The sequence below is a fragment of the Pipistrellus kuhlii genome, unplaced genomic scaffold, assembly GCF_014108245.1.
Source record: "Pipistrellus kuhlii isolate mPipKuh1 unplaced genomic scaffold, mPipKuh1.p scaffold_m20_p_77, whole genome shotgun sequence".
Lineage (NCBI taxonomy): Eukaryota > Metazoa > Chordata > Mammalia > Chiroptera > Vespertilionidae > Pipistrellus > Pipistrellus kuhlii.
The window spans coordinates 446,096-458,295 of record NW_023425581.1 but is presented as its reverse complement, the minus strand read 5'-3'; the positions used below and the strand labels follow the sequence as shown (position 1 = coordinate 458,295).

The 12,200-nt window shown below is 44.4% G+C and overlaps 1 protein-coding gene across 1 annotated transcript in view; it reads right to left on the bottom strand.

Moving 5' to 3' along the window:
* The window catches only part of ARCN1 (archain 1), a 29,773-nt gene extending 21,866 nt beyond the window's left edge, over positions 1–7,907 (bottom strand). Inside the window, exon 1 of the mRNA XM_036423104.2 lies at positions 7,746–7,907. Coding sequence (XP_036278997.1) covers positions 7,746–7,748 — 3 coding nt within the window. The 5' untranslated portion in view covers positions 7,749–7,907. The remainder of the gene's footprint in view (positions 1–7,745) is intronic.
* Positions 7,908–12,200: the final 4,293 nt, after the last annotated feature.

Sequence of the window (12,200 nt, the reverse complement as noted above, 5' to 3'; positions counted from 1 at the left end):
GACCAAAATGCCCTCACACTAAGTATGGCTATAAACCTTGAAACACCCAACACACCCCAAACCACAATTACAGGTCCATGAAGCTTTACGTTTTCTATTCACGGAGTTATGCATAGCTGGAAGGTATGGCCCCCTCTAAACAAGATAAATTTAACCTATTCTAAATTAATACTCATCCTCTTAAATGCTTTGAAGTAATAAAGCTCCTCTTCACATAATGTTTACTGATGTTTAATAATTATAATATACAGTATAAGATATATAGTACATGCTAAAAGGTAAATTACTGTTTCCTACTATAACTTGATCTGATATTCTTTGGGGAAGACTAAGTATGATTCCCATGAAATTGTTTCACTTATTGTTTACATTTTGGGAAAAGAAGATCTACACTTATAATAAACTTATCGGAGCCCTTGATTGTTTTCTAGATGTAAAAAATCTAGGTCACAGAAAGGATCTCTCCAGAACAGTTAAAAAAAAAAATCACCTGGCCAATGTGGCTCACTGACTGAGCATTGACCACTAACCAGGAGGCCACAGTTCGACTCCGGTAAGGGCACATGCACAGGTGTGGACTCCATCCCCAGTAGGGAGGTTGCAGGAAGCAGTCTACCAGTAATTCTCTCTCGCCGAAACCGGTTTGGCTCAGTGGTAGAGCGTCGGTCTGCAGACTGAAAGGTCCCGAGTTCGATTCTGGTCAAGGGCATGTACCTTGGTTGCGGGCACATCCCCAGTGGGGGTGTGCAAGAGGCAGCTGGTCGATGTTTCTCATAGATGTTTCTAGCGCTCTCTCTCCCTTTCTCTGTAAAAAATCAATAAAATATATTTTAAAAAATAATAATTCTCTCTCATAACTGATGTTTCTCCTATTCCTCTCTCTCCCTTCCTCTCTGAAATCAATAAAAATGTGTGTGTTTTTTAATCCTCCATTGAGTTGAGCTTTGTCAAACAGCTTTTCTCTTAAAATATACATACAATGATGTGGTTTGCCAGTCCTTTGTTTTTGGATTAAATAACAACTCTCCCCTAACCAGATTTAACTATAGATCAGAAAGTTCCTTGAGTAAAGAAATAAGGAGAATTAGGTTTCTGTTATGCTATGCCACTAATTATATGACCTTGAATAACTCACTTAATCGCTTCTTGAAATAGCCTTAAATTAGACGTTAGCTTATATGAAATCTAACATGCCTTTGCATCTTTAACATTCCAAAAGTCTGAGTATTTGGAAACTTTACAGCAACAGAAAATGTACGATGTATCCACTTCACACACACTGCTCCAAGAGTAACTACTTTGGAACCTATTTTACAATAATGTTAAGCTGCTAGATGGCAAATTGCCTAACCGAAACAAATCATGTGTGAATAGTATTTGTGTGGGTTAGAGATGGGTGCCCATCATCCCTTCATCCTACCAGTAACAGCAGTCTAAGAGTAACAGGCAGTAATTAGTCATAAATATATGCACAATTCTCTAAAGAAAAAATGTCAAGGACATTCTCCAACCCCTAACTGCTTCAGTATTCCTCACTTCCAGAATTAAGTAGCCACTTTCTCCATCATAATTCATGATCATATTAAGGATAGTTTCTACAATTGTCATAGAGGACCATTTTGTCTTTGTATGAAGTAATCACAGATTTTAAAAAAGGGAAGATTAAAATAAAATCCAGACCATATACAAAACCTACAACTAGCCAGGTCCGGTTTGGCTCAGTGGATAGAGCGTCGACCTGCGGACTGAAAGGTCCCGGGTTCGATTCCGGTCAAGGGCATGTGCCTTGGTTGCGGGCACATCCCGAGGGGGGTGTGCGGGAGGCAGCTGGTTGATGTTTCTCTCTCATCGACATTTCTAGCTCTCTGTCCCTCTCAATTCCTTTCTGTGTAAAATCAATAAAATATATTTAAAAAACAAACAAAACAAAAAAAACCTACAACTAGAAAATTTACTGAGAGTTTTAAGCTAATCACAAGTTTTTGTTCTGAAACAAAAGCTTGTAGGGAACAATAATAATAGGACATCATTCTTAGCTTCCATAGTGAACTTCCTATTTGAATAAATAAATGGCAAATCAGTAGAAACTCAAAAAAAATCACTTTCATTTTTTTGTTGTACTCTCAAATAATAAAAAAGATACATCAAGAATACAATAGCCGAAACTGGTTTAGCTCAGTGGATAGTGCACATGTGTCAAACACAAGGCCCGTGGGCCAAATCCGTCCCGCCAGGCCTTGCAGTGTGGCCCGCACCGCGCTGTCATCACTGCACTCCACTGCGTTTCCATCACAATGACAGTTTATGACTGTTCAGTAAACCATTCGGCCCGCAATTTAGGCTGGATTTTAGATTTTGGCCCCTTCTCTGATTGAGTTCGACACCCCTAGGATAGAGCATCGGCCTGTGGACTGAAAAGTCCCAGGTTCGATTGCAGTCAAGGGCATGTACCTTGGTTGCAGACACATCCCCAGTGGGGGTGTGCAGGAGGCAGCTGATCGATGTTTCTAGCTTTCAATCCCTCTCCCTTCCTCTCTGTAAAAAAATCAATAAAATATATATATTGTATATTTTTTTAAAAATTCAATAGCTGTGCAGTTGCTGTGTTATAAATGAAAAAGAGGGGGGAAAGCAATAATCCTCTAATTGGGAACAGTTATTACAGTGTAGGATTTCAGTTCCTCCCCCATCATGTGTAGGTCAATCATACAAACCCAAATCTAGCTTTTTAATAACTTTTGGGAACTGAACTTAATGTGATCACTTTTACTTAACGTGGACACTATAGTAAGTTTACTCAATGCCTATCCTATATAATAAAAAGATAACATGCAGATTGGCCAAACTGCAGAACGATTGGTCGCTATAACACGCACTGACCAAAAGGGGGAAGATGCTAATGCAGGAGCTGCCCCCTGGTGGTCAATGCACTCCACAGGGGGAGCGGCGCTCAGCCAGAAGCCCATCTCACCAGCAGGCTCACACTGCATCTCCCCCCTCTGCGCAGGCGGACATCCCCCAAGGGTTCCCGCACTGCGAGAGGGCACAGGCTGGGCTGAGGGACCCCTCCTCCCTGCCATGCACTGGGCCTCTAGTACTTAAATAAGGAAAAATACAGTACTTTGTAGAAAAGCAAATATTTTACAGATTGGAGTTACAATAAGACTTAATATCAAATTCATTAAGAAAAAATGACTATCATGATACTTACCAATGTTAAGAAAATAAGAGCATGTTCTGATTAATTTGTAGAAAACTAGAAAAAAAAAAGATGCCCTTTTTATACTTATATTTCTTTTTTATAACAAGGTCATAATAAGCCGTGTGTTTTTGCATTTGTTCATTTATTTCTCTACTAGGACTTCACAGCATAGGATGTTTTGTACTAATTTCAGTGACGAAAGCCAAAGGAAATCTATTTTTTAAAATCTATTTTTATTACTTATTTCAGAGAGAAGGGGGGAGAGAGAGAGATATAGAGAGAAACATCAATGATAAAAGAGAAACATGGATCGGCTGCCTCCAGCACATCTCACATTGGGGATCTAGCAGCATCTCAGGCATGTGCCTCAACTAGGAATTGAACTGTGACCTCCTGGTTCATGGGTCAATGCTCAACCCCTGAGCTACTCAGCTTGGCAAAATAATTTTTTTTTCATAGATCAACCTGTATCCATAAGACTTAAATGTAAATCAGAAAACCATAAAAATTCTGGAAGGAACTATAGGCAGCAAAATCCCAGATCTCGTAGCAATATGTTTATGAATACATCTCCTAGGACCGTGGTCGGCAAACTACGGCTCATGACCCACATGCAGCTCTTTGGCCTTTTAAGTGTGGCTCTTCCACAGAATACCACAGCCTGGGCGAGTCTATTTTGAAAAAGTGGCGAGTCTATTTTGAAAAACTTAAATTTAGAAATTTAAATTTTAAAAATTTGGCTCTCAAAAGAAATTTCAATCGTTGTACTGTTGATATTTGGCTCTGTTGACTAATGAGTTTGCCGACCACTGTCCTAGGGCAAAGGAAACTAAGGAGAATGTAAACAAATGAGACATCAAAATAAAAGGCTTTTGCCCAGCAAAAGAAACCCATCACCAAAACAAAAAGAGAGCCGGCTGTATGGGAGAACATATTTGGCAATATGTTCTGATAAAGGGTTAATACCCAAAATATATAAGGACCTAATACAACTTCACAGAAGTATGATAAACAATCCAGTGAAAAAATAGACACTTCTCCAAGTAGACATATAGATGGCCAAGAGACATGAAAAAAATACTCACTGATCATCAATGAGATACAAATCAAAACACCACCTGTCAAAATGGCTACTATCAACAAATCAACAAATGACAAGTGGTGGCAAGGATGTGGAGAAAATGGAATCCCTGTGCACTGCTGGTGGGAATGGTGCAGTCATTATGAAAAAGAGTATGGAGTTTCCTCAAAAAGTCAGTCAGAGAACGACACGTATCACATGATCTCACTCATATGAGGAATCTAATGAGCAAAATAAACTGGTGGACAGAGTGGACCCAGAGCCATGGGGCATGGCACAGAATGCGGAGTCTCGGAGCGAAGGTGGAAGAGGGTGAGTGGGTGGGAGGTGACCAACCAAAGACCCTGTGTGCATCTTTGCATGGCCCCTGGGCACAGACAATATAGGGTGATGAAGGCCTGGGGGGAAAGAGAGGGAAAGAGGTTTAATGGGGAAAAAGAGGAGACATATGTAAAACCTTCAACAATAAAGAATTTTAAAAAAATAATGAACTGATGTCTACAACTTACTCTGAATTGCATTTTTTAAAAAGATGTATATAAAAAGAGAAACATAAAATAAAATAAAATAAAATAAAATAGATGTATAAAGATGTAATTTGATGTGTAATATAAGTATAATGAAATGTTAGTTACAGAATCTAGCTGGTGGTTATAGGGGTGTTCACTATAAAATTCAACTTTTCTAGATACTTACAGTTTTTAAATAAAATGTATGGGGGGGAAACCAACTTTCACAAACAAGTTTTAGATCCAAAAATATTTTAAAATGTCACTTATTTGGACATTTTTACTATCCAGGGATATCTTCATCAAGGAATAGGATCCAGAAACATTTCGCAGAAATAATAGTATCTTATGACTCAACAGAGCAGACGTACTGAGATGCTCTTCTTCAGAATATATAAATCTTAGAGCATCTAGATCATACCAACTCCCAAATAATTCAGACACATATGCATATTTAAACATGACACAACTGTATATTTTTGCACATGTCCAAATAACATGCAGTTTATTTTACATTTTATCACCAACACCTAGAACTTTACCATCCCTTGATTATCAGTGAACTAAAAATATAGCAGGTCTCCAAATAACATTGTATCATTCTAGATTGTGTCATTAAAATGTTGATGAAATGACATGAAAACCTAACTCCTGCCGAAACTGGTTTGGATCAGTGGATAGAGCGTCGGCCTGTGCACTACAGGGTCCCAGGTTCGATTCCAGTCAAGGGCATGTACCTTGGTTGCGGGCAAATCCCTGGTGGGGGATATGCAGGAGGCTGATTGATGTTTCTCTCTCATCGATGTTTCTAGCTCCCTATCCCTCCCTCTCTCTTCCTCTCTGTAAAAAATCAATAAAATATATTTAAAAAAAAACAAAAAACTAACTCCTGTTTATATTAATGAGCCTACAGGAAAACTGGTTTCTTATGTCATTTCACTTCACGTCCCAGAATCCTATATAATAGAAGGCTAATATGCAAATAGACTGAATAGTGGAACAACCAACCAGTCACTACGACACGTGCTGACCACCAGGGGGCACGTATGGAACATAGCAGCTGTCGGTAGCAGGTGGCAGAGTGTGGAACATGGCAGGTGTCAGCCATGGTGGAGCAGGTGAGCAAGGGTCTGGGGTGCTGGTTGCTGTCATTGGGGAGCGTCTTTGGTGATTACTGAAAATTCTTTGGTCCTGCACGCCACAGTCCCACCACAGTCCACCCAACGCTCATACCTGCTGCTGGTGCTGGAGCCACCACTTTCCCCTGCTGCTGGGGCCTGTGCTGCCCGGATCACCCTCCAGGGCTTCTCCACCTCCCCCTGCTCCCAAAGGGCAATTGGGACTGGTAGCCACTGCTCACACTCTCCTACCTGCTGCCGGCACCAGAGCTGCTTTTTGCTCAAACCCACATCGTGCCAGAGCCGCCACTTGCACTGCTTGGTGCTATCAGCAGAGTGAGCAGTAGCTGTTGACCCTGATTACCCCTGAGGGCTTCTCCGCCTGCCCCTGCTCCTCAGGGATGATCAGGGCTGCAGCTGCTGCTCCCACTAGCTGCTAGTGCAGGCCCCAATTGCTCACACCCTCCAAGATGTGAGCAGGGCGGGCCAAGAAATGGCAGCGGCAGGAGAAGCAGACAGGGGACTGGGGCCACGGAGGATGGGCAGAGATCCAGCCCTATGCTCACTGCAGCCTCACAGCCAACAGTTCCTTTCAAGGTGCACGAATTTGTGCACTGGGCCCTAGTCTATTGGTGACAGTAAGTGAAAAGTTACTGTACTAAGTGCCAAAAACATTCCAATACCTCTTTGTAAAGATCACCTTTACATAAATACATATATAATGCTTAAATTTTGCTATTAAAATTAGAATATGTTCTAAAATGCCCTACAAATACAACCGGGATGTTAAAGAAAAAGTTTAAAAATTACTATCCTAGTTAAAATGAAAAGAGGAGGATTTTGGAAATTTTTATATACAACATGAAAGTTTTATGAAGCAAACCTGCTTGACACCATCTATGTATATGCCTAAAGCTGAAAAAACGTTTCAGTGTTTAATAGCCCAAGCATGAGTTCCCCCATCCATGTCACCATGTAGAAGGTTGTCGATAGAACTTAATGTGATTGCACCAGATGATACACTGTGCTCTCTTCAGTGTGTAGAAAGACCCTTTAATCAATTAATCTACTAACAAAAATAGAATTTAAAAAAACTTCCTTCAAAAGACCGAGGACATGAAAGTGCACTAAAAAATCAATTACTAGCTCGTTTGGACCCAAAGCATTTCTCCTGCTTCATCAACACCCGCAGCGCAGTGACAGGGACGCGGCGGCGTCCGCGGGCGGCGGCCCGCCCCCATCAGCTCCATCGGCACCGGCGGCGGCGGCGGCCTGAGGCCGGGCGGGCCCCCGCCCCCCAGACCCCACACCCCACACCCACCTGCGTCCCTCAGCCGAGCCGGAGCCTGTGCTCCTCACAGCCCGGCCTTCCCAGCGCGGCGCCCTGTGCCCGCTCCGTGCCCGCCGCCGCGCCCCGCGGTCCCGCAGGCTGGGCGGTTCCGGGGCCATCGGGGCCGGAGTCGGCTTCGCAGTGACTGCTGCGCCCTACGCCTCCCTCCACCCCGGGCCCGGCTCCGGACAAACAAAAGCCGTCCCGGCCGTGGACAGCGAGCGCGAGGCCGCACGGCCTCCGAGCCCCGAGGGGGGGCGCCGGGGACGGAGGCCGGGAAGCGGACAGTCTCCCTCCGAGCCCGGCGCCCCGGGCCGGCGGGATGGGCGCGACGACCGCGGCGGGGCCGGGGCGCCCCTCGCGGCTCCCGCAGACCCGGCGGCCGCGGCGGGGCCGTGGGGAGGGCGGGCTCCGGCCTGAGGCGGTGCGGCCGGAGGTCGGCCCGGGCTGCTCCCGGGCGGCGGCCGGCTCAGCCGGAGGGCGGCGGCCGCGGGCTCGGACCTACCATCCTGAGGACGCGGCTGCGCTCGGGCGGCTCCGCACGGCTGGGCTGGCGGCTCGGGCACGGGGCGCACCGGCGGACGGGACCTGCTGCCCCTGACAGGAGCCGCGGCCGCTTCCCCACTGCCAAGATGGCGGCCCAGAGCCACGTCTCCAACCGGAAGCGGCGCGGGTCAAAGGGCGGGGGGCGGGCGGACCGCGGGGCGGGGCGGGCGGGGCGGGGCGGGGGGCGGGCTCGGTGGTGCCGGTGTGGGTGCCCGCGCCCCCTTCATAAGCCCCAGACCGTTATCTCACTGAGAACTGGGAGTAACGGTGCCGAAGGGACCAGAATCCCAGGCATACAAGAACTCTCACGACTCAACAACACAGACAATCCGGCTTTTAAAAAACCCTCACCCGAGGCCTGGGCGGAGGACGGGGCGGCTGGCGGGGTCAGTAGGGGGAAAAAGGGACATATGTAATACTTTAGACAATAAACTTCTTTAAAGTCCTCACCGGAGGCTATTTTCCCATTGATTTTTTAGAGAGAGGGGAAGACAGAGATACCGATGTCTAGCTGTTGGCTGCCTCCTGCCTGCCGGGCTGGGCCCAGGGGGAAGGAGCCTTCCGTCCAAGGTGGATGAGCGAACCAACCAGGGCCAAATAATCCACTTTTAGCATTTCTCCACAGGATCTGCATAGAGCCAACAAGCACATAAAAGGAGCTCAGCATCCTTAGGGAAATGCAAATCAAAATCACCACGAAACAACACTTCACAGCCACGGGACAGCTCTCAGAGTGCCGGTGGGAATGTGGAGAGAACAGAACCCTTAGGCACTGCTGGCTGGAAAGTTCAATAGTTACCACAGGACCCAGCAATTCCACTCCTTGATATATGTACCCGAGAAATTAAAAAACATGTCCACACAAGAGTGTACACTAATATTTATGGAAGCACTAGAGGCCCAATGCGGGGAATTTATGCAAGCATAGGTCCTCCCACCACTGGTCATTCTGGAAGGTCATTCTGCCGACTGGTCTAATTAGCATATTAGTTCTTTATTATATAGGATTATTCATAATAGCCAAAAAGTAGAAACAGTTCAAATGTCCATAATAAGTGAATGGATGGCAAAATGTTATACATGAACTATTAGTCATAAAAAGGACTAAAGTACTGATGCATTATACAACATAGACGAACCTGAAAAATACTGTTAGCCCTGGCTGGCGTGGCTTCATTGGTTGGAATATCATCCGCACACAATTTATGTTTATTTCTCACATTGATATTCACCCCCCTTTTCTTCCTCTGTCCTTTCCTTTGTGTAAAATAGATTTTTTAAAAAATGTTTTAAAAAATAAAAATATAAGGACCGGTTTGGCTCAATGGATAGAGCGTCGGCTTGGGGACTGAAAGGTCCCGGGTTCGATTCCAGTCAAGGGCATGTACCTTGGCTGCGGGCATATCCCCAGTAGGGGGTGTGCAAGAGGCAGCTGATCGATGACTCTCTCTCATCGATGTTTCTGACTATCTCTCTCCCTTCCTCTCTGTACAAAATCAATAAAATATATTAAAAATAAATAAATAAATAAATAAATAAAAATATACATGTTAAGTGAAAGAAGCAAGTCACAAAAGATCACATGCTATGTGATTCCATTTATGTGAAACATACAGAATAGGCAAACTCATAGAGATAGCATGTAGGGCTGTGAGGAGGAGGGAAAAGGACAGAATGGGAGTGAGTTTGTTTTTTGGAGCGATGAAATGGTTTTGGGGTGATGGAAATGTTCTGGAGTTGGACAACTTTGTGATTTGCAGTACACTTTAAAAGGTACATTTTTATGGCTTGTAAATTACATCCTTTTTTTACGTGTTGCAGGAACCAGGGCAGTTACAGTACATTTTGTAGGTGAAGAAAATGATGACAAGTTTAATACATTTACTCAAGTTCTAGGCCAGAAGCAAGGGTCAAATCCACTCTTCTGTGGTGTTGGTAGTTATCCCATGCTTAGAGCATATAGGATTCAGCAGTTATCCCCTATATCAGTTTATCCCATATCACTAACTCTACAGCACTCATCCATTGCTGTAGTATAGATAAACAGCAAATTTATTGAGTGTTTTTACAATTACTTGTTTTTAGAGAAAGAGGAAGGCTGAGAAAGAGAGAGAGAGAAACACATCAATTTGTTCTTCCACTTAATTATGCATTCACCAGTTGATCCTTTTTTATTTTTATTTTTTATTTTTTATCCTCACCCAAGGAGTGAGTGAGGACATATTTGCCATTGATTTTTAGAGAGAGAGTGGAAGAGAGGGAGAAGGGGAAAAGAGCAAGAGAGAAATGTTGATGTAAGAGAGACACATGGAGCCGGGCCCAGAGCAGCCGGGTCGGGTACGGCCAGGCCTGGAGCAGCAGCTGCCAGGCTTGGAGCGGCCAGGCCCGGAGCAGCAGCAGCCACACCCGAAGCAGCCAAGTCGGGAACGGCAGTGGCCAGGCCTGGAGCAGCTGGTTGTGGAACAGACCAGAGCAACAGAGGCCAGGCCCGGAGCAACCAGGCCGGAACAGCTCACTCCTCGCCTGCCTCCACCCCAAGGCTGCCTCTCAGACATGGCTGGAAACTTTTGGGGGAACTTGAGGGTCTGCTGAATCAAATGAGGAAGGCTTAGATCTGGATGTGTGGAGTTAGTATAGCGCTGGGGTGTTGATCTGTGAGTGCCTTGTGTGGGGCCTGGATGAGGTTGGTTGATCTATTTGGAAATGTCTTTTGTGTGAAGTGTATCCTTGGGCATGTGGAGGTATTATTGATTTGAGAAAATGCTAAGTATTATCTGAAAAATTTAAAGTTTTGGAAGTTTAAAAAAGAGAGAGAGAGAGAGAGAGAGAGAGAGAGAGAGAGAGAGAGAGAGAGACATGGATTGGTTGCCTCCAATTCCCTACCTGAGGTCTGTGCCTTTGACTGGGAATCAAACCCATGACCATTTGGTCTGAAGGCTGAAGCTCTAACCACTGAGAAAACCAGCCAGGGCTCCAGTTGATTCCTGTATGTTCCTTGACTGAGGATGAAACCCACAATATTGGTATATGGGGATGACACTAACCAACTGAGCTACCTGGCCATGGCATGAGTACTTATTTTGTGTCTGGTACTTGACACATATCATCTCTTATCCTTCACAACAATTCAGGGAGGACACTGAGGATCAAATAAATAAAGCACTTGTCCAGGCTCACAGAGCCAGTAAGGGATAGAAGCAGGATTCAAACCCAGCTTTTCCCATTGTGACACACCTGTCTCTTTATCTCCTGTGTATTCCTTAATATTTATTGAGCACTTACAGTATTCCAAGCATTACCCTAAATCATTCACCCAGATTATCTCATTTAATCCTCACAAGAATTCAGGGAGGTAGGAACTATTAATATTTTTATTTTACAGGTGGGAAAACCAAAGTGCAAAGAGGAAAACTAATCTACCACACATCTCAGGGCAAGAAACTATCAAAGCTAGAATCGGAATAAAGGCTGCTCAGCTTCAGACTCTGTGTCCTTCACCACTGCACAATGCATTCTCCTCCTCATTTCAAATCTGCCAGCGGTGGCTTTCCAGTAGCAAAGCTTCCATGTTTTGAAACTTTGCATGTCTAAAAGGATATATGTCAAACCGCATTGTTCACTTTGTTATAAAAAGCACATTTCCCCCCAAAAAAGATGAACAAGTTCTTAATTTTTTAAAAAAGTAAAAATCACTCAGCCAGCATGGCTCAGCCGGTTGAGCATCACCCTGTGCACGAGGACATTGCTGGTTCAATTCCTGCTCAGGGTTCGTGCCTGGGTTGCAGGTTTGGTCCCCAGTCCAGGCAAGTATGGAAGACAAATTTTCTCTCTCACATCAATGTCTCTCTCCCTTCATTTTTCAAAAAAAATTATATCTATATCTATATCTAGATAGATAGATAGATAGATAGATAGATAGATAGATTTCAGAGAGGAAGGGAAAGAGGGAGAGAGAGAAACATCAATGACAAGAGAATCATTGATTTGCTGCCTCCTGCACATGTGCCCTTGACCAGTGTGACTCAGCGGAAGAGCCACATTCAAGGGGCCAAAGAGCCGCATGTGGCTTGAGAGCCGCAGTTTGCCAACCACGGCTCTAACCAACTGAGCTATCTATCTAGCAAGTGCTCATTTTCCTTTTTAAAACCACTTTGACACTTTCCTCTGCAGGTATTCAGGGTCAAATTTCCAATCTTTTTTTTGTTATTTCTCTCTCTCTGACTCCCAAAAGTAACTATGGCTATAGTTCTGAAATATTTGTTCCTTACATCTTCATTCACTCATTCCTTCACCCACCCAATTAGTACCTTTAAAGCACCTAATTTATGCAATGCACTGTTCTATAAAGGTATTAAAATTAATTAGACACAGACCCTGCCCTAAAGAAGCTGTTTTCTCTACGAATAAAAATACA